Source organism: Lucilia sericata, unplaced genomic scaffold (assembly GCF_015586225.1).
Source record: "Lucilia sericata isolate MDLA Ls3-8-SP2 unplaced genomic scaffold, ASM1558622v1 Contig001850F_arrow, whole genome shotgun sequence".
Classification (NCBI taxonomy): Eukaryota; Metazoa; Arthropoda; class Insecta; order Diptera; family Calliphoridae; genus Lucilia; species Lucilia sericata.
The window spans coordinates 24,944-45,616 of NW_023995744.1; the positions used below are offsets into that span (position 1 = coordinate 24,944).

The 20,673-nt window shown below is 31.7% G+C and overlaps 1 protein-coding gene across 2 annotated transcripts in view; it reads right to left on the minus strand.

Moving 5' to 3' along the window:
- LOC119612860 (basic-leucine zipper transcription factor A) overlaps nucleotides 1-20,673 on the minus strand; it is a 32,658-nt gene continuing 11,985 nt past the window's right edge. For both annotated transcript variants that reach the window (XM_037968742.1, XM_037968743.1), the window contains 3 exons: nucleotides 2,231-3,734; nucleotides 1,922-2,158; nucleotides 1-1,166 (listed from right to left, as the gene is read on the minus strand). In XM_037968742.1, the coding sequence (XP_037824670.1) occupies nucleotides 663-1,166; nucleotides 1,922-2,158; nucleotides 2,231-3,580 (2,091 nt within the window). In that variant the 5' untranslated portion in view covers nucleotides 3,581-3,734 and the 3' untranslated portion in view covers nucleotides 1-662. The remainder of the gene's footprint in view (nucleotides 1,167-1,921; nucleotides 2,159-2,230; nucleotides 3,735-20,673) is intronic.

Genomic DNA, 20,673 nt, shown 5'->3' on the forward strand with positions numbered 1-20,673 from the left:
ATGAATGTTTTTTTATTTCTTCTGGTTATTCAAAAAAAGATTTATAAAAAATAAATTAATAAAATAATAAGAAAAAAATAGTTAAATGCTTAGAAAAACTAAATAAATGTACATAATTAGACATCGAATCAAATTTATATATTTGTCAAAATATATAACCGATTAAAGTCTTTATTGAAATGTAAAGAAGAATGTATTAGTTAATAACTTACATAAATACTTATTTAGAAAAATTTTATTGTTAAAGCTTACATAAAACAAATACAAACAGTTAAAAATTTTTAAATTTCACTGACATTTTCTCTCTGATAAGAGTACAAAATTAGCAAGTCTTGCTCTTTAGAGATTCATATGCTACAGAGAGAAAGTCAGCTGATTTATAAAACTTTTACAACTGATTATATTTAAAAGTATTAGATATGTATAAAGTATTAGTGCATTCTAGGATGAGAAAAGAAATTAAATATTTTGTACAAATGCTAAACTAAAACTACTTAGTAGGGGCATCAAAACACTAAACTCTCAAATAGAAATTGTAACATAAATTTTTCTCCAAAAGAGAAAAACAAGTTCAATCTAGACATTCATAAAAATATGTAGTGTGAAATATGTTTATGTCAATGTGTAATGAATAGTGAATGTTTAAAATTAAAACCGTAATTCTAAAGTGTCTCCAAGGCAGTGGGACCATTTGGACTTCCCTCTAGTTTACGCCATACCACATTGCACATTTCTCGCACTAATGCCTTTTCACCATCGTCCATCTGATCTATAGTTTGTCCCGTCAAATTACCCAAACGATCACGTTCTAACTGTTCGCGTACTTCTAAAACTTGCAGAGCTCGTACTACAGCTTCAGGACGTCCAGAAATGGGATCAACTAAGGCATCGTTTAGGGCAGATGTTGGTTGCGGTGCTTTTTGGTTGTGTGTGTTTGACGTTGCCGCTGTTAGGCAGGCTGATAAATGTGCTGATGGTGTCTGTTGTTGCGGCGCTTGTATTTGACGACGTTGCTGCTGGGGACTTAGTATATTTGCTGTGGGTGTTGGGGTTTTTGATGTCACATTGGTATCGTTGCGTTCTTTTTCCAGCTGTTGTATACGTCGTTCAAGGGATCGTACGTACTGTAGGGTTTGATCTTGCAGTGTTGATCGTAAGTGTAGATCCTGTAATGGTAATGAAGAAATTGATTAGAATAGATTTGGTTGAAAGTAGATATTCTAAATATATAAAGATGGAGAAATTCGGAACATCATACAATAGATTGGACCAAATAGTATCTTCTTAAAATATATGATATTCTGAAACTGATAGATTTTTTGTATTCGAAATACTGACTGTCAGTAAGAATCCCAAACTATTCGTTTGTAGAAAAGAAGTTTTAACCCAATTGAAACACTTGAAAGTTTGAGTGACTAGCTTGATTGAGAATAGTACTCCGATGGTCTACATTCTACCCACGAAAACTATGCTGATGTAGACTTAATCCAGGAATATCGACAGAACAACGAACTGGTTATTCTTACGAAATCTAATTAAATTTTATGAAAATAAAATGAAACATGGTATATCAAATCTGGAATCTTGAGGAAATTTTCCCTTATATAGATTAATCGGAAGTATCTCCATGTCATAATACTTAGGAAACGATCCAAGGTCATTAGAAAGCAATTGAAAACTAACATAGACTATCGAAAAGGTCTGCTTTTGCCGAAAATTTTCCCTTTTAATAAAACTATCGTTTGTTCCCTTATCGAGTGTGAATCGAGTCATTCCGGAGCAAATGTTAAATTGTTGGGGGAACGTTCGCGAAAATTCATTTTACATATTCAATGATGGTCCTTTTCTCATGGAAACGTAAGTTCTATTGGAAAAGGAGTCCAGGAACTTTCAAATCCCATTTGACTTCACTTTCACTTACCGGCAATTGACTTTCATAGTTTCTCAAAGCGGTCATATTCTCATCAGCATTCGTACTTGAACTAGAACCATCACCATCATCTCTCAACGTATTACGGGTACTAGCTCCACAATTAACACATATAGAGTTGGCAGCTATATGGGCCCTCTCCTCATCCAAATACAAACACAATTCCTTCAACTCCAAATTGTCGGTGATAAGCTCTTGTTGTTTATCATCCAATTGACGTAATTTATTCTGGAATAGTTGGAAAAAGGGAACAAGATTAGTATTTTAATTTAGAAACAAAAAACTCATTTGGAAACCCACCTGATAAGCAGCCACTTCTTGTCGCATAACACTTGCTGTATATCTGCCAAATCTTTGCCATTCTCTAGCTAGTTTTCTTCCCTTTTGACGATCATCATCCAAAAAACAACACAGATCTCTCAGCTCTTGATTATCATCCATGAGTCGTTGATTCTGTTCCTTAAGCGAACGTAACTCATTTATCAAGGACTGTAGTTGACGATTTTGTTCGGCTGTTAAACGACCAGCTGCTGGTGGTATACCACCACCAGTACCACTCGATGTAACCGAAGCATTTGGTGAAGGATGATCTTGATCGGGTTTTCGTACAAATTTCAACATATCCTGATGTTGTTGCTGCTGTTGTTCGGCCGTTGACAGCTGTTGCGTAGAATGTCCGTTTGTTGTGGTTTGATTGATGCTACGTAAACGCTGTTGTAATTGAGCCTGATGATTATTCTGCTGTTGTTGTTGTTGCTGACGCTGTTGTTGCAAACTGTAACGCGAGGAATTTGTTGGATTTTTCAAAGAATCTGGTATGAAAACACTCGAAAGCTGTGGAATATCTGGCGGATATTTAAGATTATTCAAATGATTTCCCGTTGTTTCAGTTGAGAAATATGAAGGATAGGCAGTTTTTGCGCCGCTACTTAATCTTTGTGTATTTAGGTTTTTCAAAATACCAGTAGTGGGATTTGATTGACTTTGCGGTTGTGGTGGTGGTTGATAGCGTGGCGGTATAGAATGTGCGGGCGCTTTAAGACTATTGCCTGCAGTTTTAAGGGTTTGTAAATGATAAAAGTTACGTCTTGTTATAGGATTTTCACTAACACCTCCAGCAGTTGTATTATTCGACTCTGTTAGCGTTGAGGGAGCGTTACGTTGTTGCGCCTGTGAGGAAGGCTGATGTATGGTAGCTATTGTTTGCAATTGGTTGGCTTGTGTTGGAACTGTAGCCGTGGTTGATGTTGTATTAAGTATGGATATGGTTTGTGATTGTTGCTGATGTTGTTGTTGCTGTTGCTGTAACGCCACCGATGGAATTAATGAACGTTTTTGATGTTGTTGTGGTGCTTGCAATTTCGTTGTCACTGTTGATAATTTTGAGGAATGTTGTTGCTGTGCTGCTTGTAAATTATTATATGATTTCTGTAGTTGCTGTTGTTGTTGCTCCTGCTCCTGTTGGTAGCTATGATGATGTGTTTGATTACGGTGAGGATTAGGTGTCAAGGATTTACTGTGTGTTATATTTGTGGAAGTAGTAGTAGTAATAGTTCCTGCTGTGGTTGTATTTGATATATTAGATGTTGGAGTATTCGCACTAACAATCAAATTTCCATTAATTTTATGTGTATTTGTAACGGCGGACATTGTCTTCGTATTCGTTTCACTGCTGTGCTGTCATAAAGCAATAGTGCTAAGGATTTTCCTTAATGAAAATCCACCTTAAAATAATTTATTGCAAAACATTTTGCTTGTTTGTAGTTTAATTTTATGCAAAACTCCTTAAAAGTGAAGAATTTATCTGCAAAATAGATTTATGTAATTAGCAAGTTTTTTCTTAAATTTTTTATCTCATATTTCAATTTATTTTAAATTTTAAAGTTTTCATTGTTTTGCAAAATTTGTTTATTATATTACATTTTCCACTTGCACGCATGCATAAATTTGTACAGTGTGGGACAAAAGAAATAAAAATTTTAAGTTTTCCTAAGATTTTTAAATGTTCAAGTCAATTATAGGAAAATATTCAAGTAATTAGCACTTTATCGGTAGTTATATCGTAGATGTATAAATCTATATTGAACCAAGACTCTTTATTTTCGAATGATCCTGCTTAAATGTCAAACGGTATTAATGATCCATCTAATAAAACTTTTGATTTCCACAATTTTCTTTAACCTATTTTATTCGTTACTGTTTTTTTGACTGTAAAAATTTATAATTTATACAACTCTAGTTGTTATTATTACATAGTTTATCGTAATTAAATTGTCATCATGACTTTACATATACATTTATAATACTTATATACATATGTATACTTACGTGTATATGTATAGTATGTACTTAAAATAGTAGAAAGTGAAATACTAGACAGATTGCATATAAATGGTTGTGTCACTAACATCATGCAAAGCCAACCATAAAAATTAGGTTGACAAACTTAAAATGTTCCAAATTATATATAAAATCAAATTATTGCTAACTAAACAGTTTCAATTTAGTAACTAAATTAAAGTGAAATTTTTTTGCAAGAAACCAAAGCAAAAGTGAAAAATTTATTTCAAATTATTTCTATAAAAATTACTAATAATGAAACTAATGATTAACATATCAAACTGGTGTTAACTATGTTTCTAACAATCTCTATTTATTACCACATAATTATAGATTTAACCAACAAGATTAGAGAGTTTTAGCTGCAACTCGTCTTACTAGCACAAATTGTTACACAAACAAAATCTTTAAGCAATAAACTACTACCTACAGCAGAGGTTTTTTTAAGCCCTTTTTTTGGGTTTCATTGAAATTTTTGGTCATTTTTGTGCAGCTTACAAGAAAAGCAACTAGAGATAAAAATTACATTAAATACAAAATTAACAGCAATAGAATGTTTTAAAACCCCCTTCACACGAGCACACAAGTAATATGATCTGCCAAAATTTTCAGCAATTGAATGTTTTAAAGTCCCCTTCACACGAGCACACAAGTAATATGATCTGTCAAAATTTTTTTGTAGAAGAGAACGGATGGGATCGTCTAAACGCAATATGTAATGAAACCATCACACATTGAGAGAAAATACGGATGGAAATTTTGACAGTCGAATGGCTCTCTTCATTTTTTTAAATGTTTCAAAAAACAAGCAAATCGCATTTGATCAGGGATGTATTTTTATATAAACACATACAAAAGTGAAACAGCTGTTTCCATCTTACTTTGTTATTGTTTAATAGCAATCGTGTAAACACAAAATATATAAATCATACGACTTTTATTTTCTTTTTTGTTATACGGATGGAATTTCATTTTACTTTTTCATCAGACTTGTCGTACGTTAAGTTTGATCGTCTGAAGGGCCCTTAAGCAGATATTGTAAATGTTTCAGTACTTTTAAAGAGAGTTGGAGAGAGTGTAGGCAAAAGTCGGATTTCAGTTTGTTTAAGCTGAAGTAGGTATTCTACCTCTATCCTTTGTCATTCATAACAAGTAAGAGTGTCTTTTATAGCCACCGTCAAAAGTGGTCCTATATAAGGACTCCTATATAAGAACTTAGAAGTTGAAGTCGTACGTCAATTACACAGGCAGACCAAATAGGATAAAAGTTAAAAGTAAACTTTTAAGTTTTGAGCAGCGCTGAATCAGAATCTGATTTTCATCATCACATGTGGGATTTGAGATATCGTGTACTGAAGTTTCAAAAAACGTAATTTTTGAAATCTTTTGAGACGTTATAACAGCGACAAGACAACTATGAAGAAAGAAGATATGTCAAAAGCTTTTATGAAAGAATGGACTTGCAGACAAAATAGGATAAAATTTAAAATCCAGATACATTTCTAAAGTATTGAGCAGCGCTAAATCCGAATCCGATTTTCATCATCACATGTCGGATTTGAGATATCGTGTACTGAAGTTTCAAAAAACGTAATTTTTGGTCCCTTTTGAAACGTTATAACAGTGACAAGACAAAATTGTTTATGAAATATGTATATGTCATCTGAAGTTCCACTTAAAATACCGTGCACCATGAGTTTTTCAAGCCTTAGGTGAAGTTATTTCGATGATGAATAAAGATATATCAAAAGCCTTTATAACAGAATAGACTTTCAGATGACATATAACATTATATAAATAAAGTTGTCTTAGCGCTGTTATAACATCTCAAAAAGGGCCAAAATTTAATATTTCAAATTTCAGGACACGGAATCTCGAATTCCAGATGTGATGGAAAAATTCAGAGGCCAGTTTCGGATTCAGCGCAGATCAATGCTTTAGAAAAGTACACTTTGGTCACTGGGTTAAACATTTGACGGCCTGTGTTATGGACCGAACTCTACAGAACTTAAAATAGTGTCAATTCGAAGTATAATTTTGAACGATTTATTGATTAGATAGACTCCAAGAGAGAAAGAGAGAGTAGTATCAATAATGGACCGATCCTCATAAAACTATTTTTTTCGAAATTTACCCCTCCAGTTATGAGCCACAAAGTCTTTTTCCGAAGAGGACATTATATGGAAGGTAGGGTCAATTATGGACTGATCCTCATAACATTTGGTAGAAAGATTTTTTGTCGAATTTCATAGCTATTATTAAACCCATTATGAGCTTTAAAGTCATTTTCTGATGAGGAATAGAGTCAATAATGGACCGACCCTTGTAACATTTAGTAGAAAGGTTTTAGTTCCTATAAAACTTGTTTTTTTTTGTCGAATTTCATCCCTATACTTTTAGTTTTAAGTCAATTATGAGCCATAAACTAATTTCCGGAAGGGGACCTTATATGGGGGGTAGGGTCAACAAAAGAGCGATATTGCTCATATGTATATCATATCTCTCATTTTCAATACGAAAATTATACCTCTTTAGTAGTAGTCTCCATGGTGATTTCAACAGACAGATGAACGGACCCGGCTAAATCATTTTAGAATTTAATAAGGTCCCAGGATATATGTATGCATGGGTCCATGTGTAAAAAAAAAATATAAAAAAGAGATAAAAATGTAAATTTAAAGTAGTTTTCGTAAGCTGGGACATTATACCGCAACTAGGATTAAAAATGAACCGATTTTTGCCGCAATAAATTTCTAAAATATCTCGAGATAGTGATGTGATCCAAACAATCTTAAAGTCGAAGTGTAAATCGTACTAAAGTACATTTTTTGATAGTTCATCAATTTCGACATCCAAGAGTTTTCAATAACTCTACAATGACATCGTTAGTCAGACTTACGATCAGCTTAAATATTATTAAGTATTTCCTTTAAAATATACATATTTATGAAGACACTTTTCAATTCTTTGAAAGAATCTTAAACCCCTTTATGTACTCATATTTCACACCATATTCCGCAACAGAACATTAGAGAAACATGAAAAGAACAAAAATCAGCTATTGAATATAAAAGTGAACAGAAAATAAAACCGAAACCATGTGAAAAGTCATCATCATCACACAGTTACAATGTTTGGTAAAAACAACGTCATCATTAGCAGCAACAACAACGACAACAATAATATCATCAACGCCACAAAACACAAATCTAAATCTGTCAAGGGATCGAGCTGTGCCGCCACACAAATTGCAAAATACCAACCCAAAAATTAACCAAAACAAACAAAAAGAAGAAAAATTCACAAAGGCAACAAAAAACAAAAACAAAAAAAAAAGACTGAAAATCGAATCGAAATAACGCCAAAAAATAACTTCGTGTATCTGAGTTACGGTTAATGAGCAGTAATGCTACATTGATTACCCGGCTTGACTTGAAGGCATTCAGTTTCGTGTATGATTTGCAATATACAAATGACTATAGAGTACATATTACATACTACAACTGCTAAATATTTAGGTACTATAGTGCGGAAATGTGAAAACAAACCCCAAAATATGTTGTTCACATAATGTCAAAATAAAAAGAAAACAATCAAAAAAATGAACATACATACATACTTACAGCAATATAATTTATATGTTTGTAATTATTTAGCATTGAATACAGATCCATACCTATGTAAATATGTATGTTTAAGTATTTTAACGTGTCTGAAATTCTTTGATTCATGATGGTTCTTATTGAGTGGGATTTTTTAGTATTATTATTTGTTTGTTTGTTTTCGTTGTTGTTTTATTAATAATGATTGCGATTGGTCTGTTATTTATATGAAAGATCTTATAACAAACGGGGGAGAAGAGTTATTCAATTTTTACTTGCAATTCTCATAGTTGTATACATTTTTAGTCTTATTTTTTACATGAAAAGGAAATACATTTTTCCATGAATGGTATGTTTTCTTATAATTTATGTCTATCTGGCCCTACAATTCATTGTCTAGGTACGTAGTTTTAACCATTTTCGAGAATATAGACTAGACTATAGACTAGACTAAAGACCAGACTATAGACTAGACTATAGACTAGATTAAAGACTAGACTATAGACTAGACTATAGACTAGACTATAGACTAGACTATAGACTAGACTATAGACTAGACTATAGACTAGACTATAGACTAGACTATAGACTAGACTATAGACTAGACTATAGACTAGACTATAGACTAGACTATAGACTAGACTATAGACTAGACTATAGACTAGACTATAGACTAGACTATAGACTAGACTATAGACTAGACTATAGACTAGACTATAGACTAGACTATAGACTAGACTATAGACTAGACTATAGACTAGACCATAGACTAGACTATAGACTAGACCATAGACTAGACTATAGACTAGACTATAGACTAGACTGTAGACTAGACTATAGATTAGACTATAGACTAGACTATAGACTAGACTATAGACTATAGACTAGACTGTAGACTACACTATAGATTAGACTATAGACTAGACTATAGACTAGACTATAGACTAGACTACAGACTAGACTTTAGACTAGACTATAGACTAGACTATAGACTAGACTATAGACTAGACTATAGACTAGACTATAGACTAGACTATAGACTAGACTATAGACTAGACTATAGACTAGACTATAGACTTATACTATAGACTAGACTATAGACTAGACTATAGACTAGACTATAGACTAGACTATAGACTAGACTATAGACTAGACTATAGACTAGACTATAGACTAGACTATAGACTGGACTATAGACTAGACTATAGACTAGACTATAGACTAGACTATAGACTAGACTATAGACTAGACTATAGACTAGACTATAGACTAGACTATAGACTAGACTATAGACTAGACTATAGACTAGACTATAGACTAGACTATAGACTAGACTATAGACTAGACTATAGACTAGACTATAGACTAGACTATAGACTAGACTATAGACTAGACTATAGACTAGACTATAGACTAGACTATAGACTAGACTATAGACTAGACTATAGACTGGATTATAGACTAGACTATAGACTGGATTATAGACTATACTATAGACTAGACTATAGACTAGACTATAGACTAGACTATAGACTAGACTATAGACTAGACTATAGACTAGACTATAGAGTAGACTATAGACTAGACTATAGACTAGACTATAGACTAGACTATAGACTAGACTATAGACTAGACTATAGACTAGACTATAGACTAGACTATAGACTAGACTATAGACTAGACTATAGCCTAGACTATAGACTAGACTATAGACTAGACTATAGACTAGACTATAGACTAGACTATAGACTAGACTATAGACTAGACTATAGACTAGACTATAGACTAGACTATAGACTAGACTATAGACTAGACTATAGACTAGACTATAGACTAGACTATAGACTAGACTATAGACTAGACTATAGACTAGACTATAGACTAGACTATAGACTAGACTATAGACTAGACTATAGACTAGACTTTAGACTAGACTATAGACTAGACTATAGACTAGACTATAGACTAGACTATAGACTAGACTATAGACTAGACTATAGACTAGACTATAGACTAGACTATAGACTAGACTATAGACTAGACTATAGACTAGACTATAGACTAGACTATAGACTAGACTATAGACTAGACTATAGACTAGACTATAGACTAGACTATAGACTAGACTATAGACTAGACTATAGACTAGACTATAGACTAGACTATAGACTAGACTATAGACTAGACTATAGACTAGACTATAGACTAGACTATAGACTAGACTATAGACTAGACTATAGACTAGACTATAGACTAGACTATAGACTAGACTATAGACTAGACTATAGACTAGACTATAGACTAGACTATAGACTAGACTATAGACTAGACTATAGACTAGACTATAGACTAGACTATAGACTAGACTATAGACTAGACTATAGACTAGACTATAGACTAGACTATAGACTAGACTATAGACTAGACTATAGACTAGACTATAGACTAGACTATAGACTAGACTATAGACTAGACTATAGACTAGACTATAGACTAGACTATAGACTAGACTATAGACTAGACTATAGACTAGACTATAGACTAGACTATAGACTAGACTATAGACTAGACTATAGACTAGACTATAGACTAGACTATAGACTAGACTATAGACTAGACTATAGACTAGACTATAGACTAGACTATAGACTAGACTATAGACTAGACTATAGACTAGACTATAGACTAGACTATAGACTAGACTATAGACTAGACTATAGACTAGACTATAGACTAGACTATAGACTAGACTATAGACTAGACTATAGACTAGACTATAGACTAGACTATAGACTAGACTATAGACTAGACTATAGACTAGACTAGACTTGACTAGACTATAGACTAGACTAGACTATAGACTAGACTATAGACTAGACTATAGACTAGACTATAGACTAGACTAGACTAGACTAGACTAGACTAGACTAGACTAGACTTGACTAGACTATAGACTAGACTAGACTATAGACTAGACTATAGACTAGACTATAGACTATACTATAGACTAGACTATAGACTACTACAGACTAGACTATAGACTATAGATTATAGACTAGACTATAGACTAGATTATAGACTAGACTATAGACTAGACTAGACTAGACTATAGACTAGACTATAGACTAGACTATAGATTAGACTATAGACTAGACTATAGACTAGACTATAGACTAGACTATAGACTAGACTATAGACTATAGACTAGATTATAGACTAGACTATAGACTAGATTATAGACTAGACTATAGACTAGATTATAGACTAGACTATAGACTTGACTATAGACTAGACTATAGACTAGACTATAGACTAGACTATAGACTATACTATAGACTAGACTATAGACTAGACTATAGACTAGACTATAGACTAGACTATAGGCTAGACTATAGACTAGACTATAGACTAGACTAGACTAGACTAGACTATAGACTAGACTATAGACTAGACTATAGACTAGACTATAGACTAGACTATAGACTAGACTATAGACTAGACTATAGACTAGACTATAGACTAGACTATAGACTAGACTATAGACTAGACTATAGACTAGACTATAGACTACTATAGACTAGACTATAGACTAGACTATAGACTAGACTATAGACTAGACTATAGACTAGACTATAGACTAGACTATAGACTAGACTATAGACTAGACTATAGACTAGACTATAGACTAGACTATAGACTAGACTATAGACTAGACTATAGACTAGACTATAGACTAGACTATAGACTAGACTATAGACTAGACTATAGACTAGACTATAGACTAGACTATAGACTAGACTATAGACTAGACTATAGACTAGACATAGACTAGACTATAGACTAGACTATAGACTAGGACTATAGACTAGACTATAGACTAGACTATAGACTAGACTATAGACTAGACTATAGACTAGACTATAGACTAGGCTAGATAGATAGTAGGATAGAGTAGACTATGGACTAGGCTATAGACTAGTCAATAGACTAAGCTATAGACTAGTCAATAGAGTAGACTATAGACTAGTCTAGTAGAAAGGCACTAAAAAAATTTTCCTTGCAATTTGTTTTGAAGGGTAATAGCCCTGAACCTTGTCTTTAAATAATTTCAATTAAAATCAGACAGACGACTAATTTGACTGCTGTTCATTTTGACACTTTAACTCCCATTTTTTTGTGAACAAAATTTAATAACGAAAATACATAATTGTTTATAAATTTTATAATGGCTTCTAACGAAACAACAACCCATTAAAAGAGAAGATTTTAATTAAGGAAAAACGACATGACGTTCAAAACACACATGCGTTTTTATTACAAAAACAATATTTATTTTTTATAATGTTCAAGGTTGAACGTTTTTAAGTTTAATTTTTTTTTTTTTTTTTTTTTTTTTTATCGTACAATTTTTTATGCCGGTTTATTGTAAGTAACAAAAAATAATAATAAATAATGGAATAAATGAATTATTAAAGAAAAATAAATTACTAACAAAGCAATCATATAAATATCAAAGTCATAATACATTATAGGGCTTCCTCGTTAATTAAACTGAGAATTTTTTTTAAATTAATACATATATACAACGTAGATTGTCTAAACCGATAAAAAGTGTAGAGATACTTTCAATGCTTAACAGCGTTTAACGATCAACGAGTAAGAAAATTAACAGATTAAATTGCAGAGCTGTCGAATGCAATGATCACTGATCTTTCAATGTTGAAGAAAATTTTAAAATTTTAAGAAATACGTTAGTGAAAGATGTAAGTCCTTGTTACTTTAGAAAACCTATGAATATAATAATTTTTCTCTATGATCACTAAGAGGAGGATCGTTTGCCCCCAATGTGTAGGGTACATGGAATTTTTATGAAATAAAAGTAAAATTTAAGAAATTATCTTAAAACTTTTTATTACCAAAAATAATGTTGGCGAAAAGCGTACAATAAATTTGATATTTATCTTTCAGTCAATAATTATGGAGGAAAAAAAGTAGATTTAATTAAAAATTCAAAAGTAAAGTGGGCGCCATCTCTTGGCTTATAAACCAATAGATTCTATAATTGAATAGACTAAGTAATTGAACATATAAGATAAATTTAAACGTATAAACTCTTATGTATATATTAAACTTCAAATCTGTATCCATACATCATTATTTATACGTACATAAGTACATACATATGTATGTATGTATGTATGTGTTTTATAATTTTTTGTCTAAGTACTTCTTAGTCAATTTATATTGTATATATTTACCTATACATACAGCATATACATATGTACATATGTATATGAATGTAAGTATATACATATATCTGTACATTTATAAGTACTAATATTATTTGTATGTGGTAACTTTCGATTTTGTAAACCAGTAGTTGGAGATTTAAAATTGTTTTGCCATTTAGTTGGTACAGTGTAGTTTTTCGTTGGCATAGTCGATTGGTGGGACTCATTTGGAAATTAGTTCTGTTTTATAATTTAAATTTTTGCAGTACCTATCTGGCCATACAACTAAACTTCCAAGAATATAATTTATAATTCGGAAGGATTATTTTCTTTCCTAGGGCTAATATGTATCAAAAGAAGAATTGAAGAATTTGTTTAAAATGGAGTTCTTACTGAACTTGTGCCAAAATGAATCACTTTACGTTCTTGTGATTCTAAAGTACGACCTAAGAGCACTAGTTATTCTTTGATTCTACTATAGTAGAATAATAAAGTCAACTAGTCCATATACCAGATAGTTTAGTCCATAGACTAGTTAAAAGAATAGTGTAAACACAGGTCGAAAAAATAGTCCATAGACTAGCATATACACTAGTCCATGGTCTTGCACATAAACTAGTCCACAGATCAGTCCATAGTATAATCAAGAGATTAATCCATAAACTCGTAAATTGAGTAATCAAAAGAGTAGTGCATAGACCAATCTAAACGCTAGTCAATTGGTCCTGACTAGTGAAAATTCTAACCAATATACTAATCAATAGACTAGTTCATAAAATAGTTAATATTATAGTCAACTAGTCCATACTCTAGTCAATAGGTTAGTGCACACACTAGTCAAGAGTTTAGTCCATAGACTAGTCTATATGCTAGTCCATAGGCTAGTCTATATACGAGTCCATAGAATAGTCTATATACGAGTCCATAGTCTAGTCTATATACTAGTCCATATACTATATAATAGTCAATAGACTAGTCCATAGACTAATCCATAGACTTTCGAATGGGCTTGCAAATTGACTAGTCAATAGATCAGTCCATAGTCTAGTGCGAAGACTAGTCCATAGACTCGTAAAAAGAACAGTTAAAGTCAATTGACTAGTCCATACCCTAGTCAATAAACTATAAGAAGTCAAAAGACTTCTCAATACACTAATCAATATACTAGTTCATAGAATTATTACTTAATATAATAGTCAACTAGTCTATATACTAGTCAATAGATTAGTCCATAGTTTCATAAATAGGCTAGATAATATACTTGCATAAAGAGCAGTCCATAGACTAGTGAATAGACCTGCCAATAGTCCAGTGAAGATGGTAGAAAGACTGCCTCAATTAAAATATTAAGACTGGTAGCGGTCTCCACCTTTAAACTACTGTACACACAAGTAGTTCCGATTCAGTTGCCCCTTTTACATACATATAAATACACAATGGATTTAGTCGATTAAAAACTTATCGAGAAAAAAAAGCAAAAAAACTCAAAGCGTCTTTAGTCTACATAAACTTTCTAAATACGTGTTTAATTGAAAGATGATCTTTATCTAGTGCTCTTCCAAAGTTAATCAATCACTTAAATTTTCTAACTAACAGTTAAAAACATTGAAATAACCCGATCTCTAACATAGAATATGATATGTGAACATTCGAAATAGAGTTTGATCTATGATGTTTTTTTAAGAATTAAAAAAACGAAGTAACTCGAACACGATCATTGAATTAGAAACTGTGCTAGGGAAAAAAGGTTTGATCTATGATGTTTTTAAAGAATAAAGAAAAGTAAAAGTTACTCGGACTTAATCATTTATTAGACCTTTGAATAGTATTAGTATAAAAGTTATTTAATAGAAAACCCGAAAAATTGTGCTTCTTTACAATTTTTAATATAATCCTCAGATAGGAAAAAAGGATTTGATCTACGATCTTTAATACTTGGATACGATTTTCTTAATGCTAAAGAATTAATGATTTATCATACTTCGAAAATTAACTGATCACTCATATTTCCCACCAAATATCAATTTTTGTATGAAAAAACTAAAACCGGGCTTAGATTCTTAAATAACGCTCCAATTGAGAAAAAAATCAAAATCTGTGATCAGTGTTGACTAAGTAGATATAGGCTTAATCCATGAAATAACTAAAAACTTCTAGAACGTCAATAAATTTGCCAAATACTTAGGGCCTTATTCATGAACCTTTTGATTTAGGAATATAACCCTTAGTTTATAATCGAGAATAGAAACTCGATTTGTGATCACTCTTATTTCGCAACAAGAGTCGGTTATTTGTGGACTTTCTAGAGTATTCACGATCTAGTCATACCTTGATCAAGATCGATACAGGCAATTTTAATGCTAATAAGGGTATTCGGTCGAAATTTGAAATAGAATTTAAATAAACATTTCGTCTGCAATGGAAATTCTGTATTTAAAAACGATAAGGAAACGTTTCTGATCCCAAAAATCTCTGTATTCACTACAACAGTAGTTATTAACCGGTAACTATGTAGTGCCTATAAGTCGACTTTAATCGCTTAATAAACTTTTGATTGTTCTAGCATGCATGTTATATTGTGCCTGGGTGTTTTTCGCAATTTCATTTAAGATAATTTTTTTTTTAACAATTTGCCGGTTTTGACTTTTATAGCGGTATGTGTGTATGTGATTTTTTTTTAATACGTTTTCTTCTCATTTCGTATTATGTAAATGATTAATTGTCTGCTGTATTTTTTAAAACTACTTTTTTTCTTCTTCTACTTTGCTAAAACAAATGATTCTTTTTTGTTTAGTTAGTAGTTTGTTTTTATGGGCTTGTTCCGGTCTCATGGCTAAGTGTGCTTTATTTAGACTTTCAGCAAGATCTGTGCGTAAACGATTTTTTTTTTATAAATATAACATATATTTAAATTTCTTTTAACTAATTAATAACAAAATATTTGAACAAACATTTTGACCATATGTTTTTTTTTTTTTTTTGTGGGTTCTTTAAATGTCACGTGCAACTTAAACTAATCAGCTTGTTTGCTTTAGTTTTTTCTAATGAAAGGAATGAATGACTTTTTAAACCTACAACATAATGATAAATGTTTATAATCGTTTTAAGTCATGGAGAATTTCTGACTCAAAGTTGTTTGATTTTGAAAAAGTAAAGAATTATTTATATAATTTACCAACACAAAATAAGGCAAAAAAACGCCTAAAAGGCTTAAAAAAAGTAATATGAGTCTTTTTTTTTTTTTTTGTATTCGCTTTATAACTTTCAAAACAGCAACAATACTTTTTCCTTCATTTAATTATGTTTCATTTATGTATGTTTGTTCGTTCGTTTGTTTAGTTGTTTTTGTGTTTTCTTATGGATTGTTGGGTTTCATTCATGAAATGTTATACTATTATATATCGTTTTAACTGAATCATCACCGTCATCCTCATCACGATTGTCATACAAAGTCAACACCGTCTTGTATCATTTGTCATTTGATCGAACCATGAAGGCAACAAACACAATAATATACAACAGCAACAAACACCAACAAGGAATGTTTTGTATAACGATCGTATGACTGTGTATAGTTATTACCCTGCAGTTCGTTTTTCATTGGTGTTCCAAAGAAAACACTATAAGGTTTGTACTACATTTAAAGATCTCTTAATTTTGATCCACATTAGTGTCGTAATGGAAGATCGCTGAATTATTTTGAATATCGAGAGTAATTCTGGAACAAAGTATTGAAATAGAACAACCGATTTAAAAACTATTAGTAGTCATTATGTACTATATTTCGATGAGTGATGAAACAACTACTAAAAAGCATATATGTAAGGATTGTTGAGCTCCAAAAGGGGACCGTAGCGAGAAGTGATATATTTTACCGGGAAACGTAGATTCCCTGCAATTACTTATCAAAATCTTTCTAACGACAATGCCGTAAAGTTTGGACTAAATATTTATCGAAAATTCTTGGATCGTTCAGTTATCGTGAATAACAAAAGAATTTTAATATAGAAACAGATTCAAAGAGTTACATCAGACTTACATCAGGACACTAAAATAACAAGAGATCGATCACTTATCGGGAATAGTGAGAGTAATTCTGAAAGGAGATAAATGGAATAGAGAAGCAGATTCAAAGTATTCTTAGTTTAGGTAAATAAAGCAAGCAGCGATCAATATTTATATAGAGTGTAATTCCAGAAGAGTGCATTTATCTAGTCCTGGGACTAGTCTGTGAACTAGTCTTGGTACTAGTCTGTTGACTTGTCTTGGGTTTAGTCTTGGAGCTATTCTTAGAAATAGTCTATTGACTATTCTTGAAACTAGTCTAGTTTAAACTTTTAACTAGTCGAAGATCAAGTTTATTATGTAACTTGTGGACTATCCTTTAAACGAGTCTATTGACTAGTCTTTGGACCAGTCTATTGACTAATATTGGGACTAGTCTATTGAATAGTCTTTTGGTTATTCTTGGAACGAGTTTTTTTTTACTATACTTGGGACTAGTTTGTTGGCTAGTCCAGTCTATTCTAGTGTATTGACTATTCTTGGGAATAGTCTATGGCTTAGGCTAAATACTAGTCTATTGACTGGTCTTGAGACTAGTTTTTTCACTACTCTTGAGACTTGTACATTGACTAGTCCTGGGACTAGTATATTGACTGGCCTTGGGAACGGTATAATGGCTAGTCTTGGCACTAGTCTATTGACTAGTCTTGGGGTTAGTGTATTGACTAGTCTTGGGACTAGTACAGTTTATTCGTGGAACTCGTCCATAGATTAGTTTATTTACGAGTCTATAGACCAGTTTATTGACTTCTATAGACTAGTCGATGCTACATTAATGGATTTCTGGACAGGTCCGTTAACTAGTTTACTGATTAATATATTCACAAATCATAAATGGATTAGTGGATTGCTATAAGTTAGGAAAAAATGGTTTGATACAATCAGAATCAGAAAACTAATGCTTTTTTATACAAATTTGGGAATCCATTTGCCATTCCTGATTTGAAATGACACTAACCTAGATTACTGAAAACATTAAAGCCGATTAAGATTTCTTACCAATACTCTCAAAAAAGTATACCTTGACTCCTTGTAAAACTGTTGGGTACTTCTCTGTTTTATACATTATTATGCTTCAAATCCTTCTCTCTCTCTGACTGACTGAATATCTGAGTGACATATTGTCTTTTGTTTCGAATCTTACAAAAAAAAACTAAAGCTTTTGTAATGTTTCGTATGATGCATACAATTTTCAAAAAAAAAAAAAAAATAATACAGATTCAATATGATCAAAACAAAGAGTTAATGGAGCATTAAGGAAACTGATCAAAGTACATACTTATACAAATATGATGTACCCGTAAATCTCTATGTGTGTGTGTTAGTTGGTGAGAGAGTGTAGGTGGAAAGACTTAGTGTCACATTTCCGGCGCTAGTGGGAGTTTTGTTTTCCAAATTACAATCTACATAAATATATATTTTTACGTCCATCATATCTCATTTTATAGGAATATTTTATGTTTTATTGAAAAGAAAAATAGACAAAGGCTATGTTATGTTATAAAAGAAAATTGACAAAAAAAGTTATAAAATTTTAAATTATGTAGCTATCATAAATTTCGTTTAGATTTTAATTGAAAAAATTGTTGAAGCAAACGTACATTTTAACAGTTATATAAAACTGATACAAATTCTCAAATTGATTCTATTTTCTAGATATATTTGTTAATACGTAATATATTTCGCATTACATGCATATATTGTATCGTATTCGAACGTTTATGTTATTTCTTATAATCGTACATAACATTAAAAACACTTTTCTTAATTGGCGGAAATACAAGCAGATTATTTCAAATAATAGACTTAAAATAAATGCCAATAATTCTTCCGTTTAAAAAAAAGGGAACAAATGTAAAAATTAATTGTATCACTCAGTATTATGTACATATGAGCCATGAGTCATAACATATACATATTTATAATCTCTTCCAGGTTTCTTAACAATATGAGAGAATAAAAAGAAGATTTCTTTGATATTCTCTTCCGAAGTTAAATAAAAATTTGACAGAAGTCGGTAATTCGTTGAACTAGTCTATAGTCTAGTCTATAGTCTAGTCTATAGTCTAGTCTATAGTCTAGTCTATAGTCTAGTCTATAGTCTAGTCTATAGTCTAGTCTATAGTCTAGTCTATAGTCTAGTCTATAGTCTAGTCTATAGTCTAGTCTATAGTCTAGTCTATAGTCTAGTCTATAGTCTAGTCTATAGTCTAGTCTATAGTCTAGTCTATAGACTAGTCTATAGTCTAGTCTATAGTCTAGTCTATAGTCTAGTCTATAGTCTAGTCTATAGTCTAGTCTATAGTCTAGTCTATAGTCTAGTCTATAGTCTAGTCTATAGTCTAGTCTATAGTCTAGTCTATAGTCTAGTCTATAGTCTAGTCTATAGTCTAGTCTATAGTCTAGTCTATAGTCTAGTCTATAGTCTAGTCTATAGTCTAGTCTATAGTCTAGTCTATAGTCTAGTCTATAGTCTAGTCTATAGTCTAGTCTATAGTCTAGTCTATAGTCTAGTCTATAGTCTAGTCTATAGTCTAGTCTATAGTCTAGTCTATAGTCTAGTCTATAGTCTAGTCTATAGTCTAGTCTATAGTCTAGTCTATAGTCTAGTCTATAGTCTAGTCTATAGTCTAGTCTATAGTCTAGTCTATAGTCTAGTCTATAGTCTAGTCTATAGTCTAGTCTATAGTCTAGTCTATAGTCTAGTCTATAGTCTAGTCTATAGTCTAGTCTATAGTCTAGTCTATAGTCTAGTCTATAGTCTAGTCTATAGTCTAGTCTATAGTCTAGTCTATAGTCTAGTCTATAGTCTAGTCTATAGTCTAGTCTATAGTCTAGTCTATAGTCTAGTCTATAGTCTAGTCTATAGTCTAGTCTATAGTCTAGTCTATAGTCTAGTCTATAGTCTAGTCTATAGTCTAGTCTATAGTCTAGTCTATAGTCTAGTCTATAGTCTAGTCTATAGTCTAGTCTATAGTCTAGTCTATAGTCTAGTCTATAGTCTAGTCTATAGTCTAGTCTATAGTCTAGTCTATAGTCTAGTCTATAGTCTAGTCTATAGTCTAGTCTATAGTCTAGTCTATAGTCTAGTCTATAGTCTAGTCTATAGTCTAGTCTATAGTCTAGTCTATAGTCTAGTCTATAGTCTAGTCTATAGTCTAGTCTATAGTCTAGTCTATAGTCTAGTCTATAGTCCAGTCTATAGTCCAGTCTATAGTCTAGTCTATAGTCTAGTCTATAGTCTAGTCTATAGTCTAGTCTATAGTCTAGTCTATAGTCTAGTCTATAGTCTAGTCTATAGTCTAGTCTATAGTCTAGTCTATAGTCTAGTCTATAGTCTAGTCTATAGTCTAGTCTATAGTCTAGTCTATAGTCTAGTCTATAGTCTAGTCTATAGTCTAGTCTATAGTCTATAGTCTAGTCTATAGTCTAGTCTATAGTCTAGTCTATAGTCTAGTCTATAGTCTAGTCTATAGTCTAGTCTATAGTCTAGTCTATAGTCTAG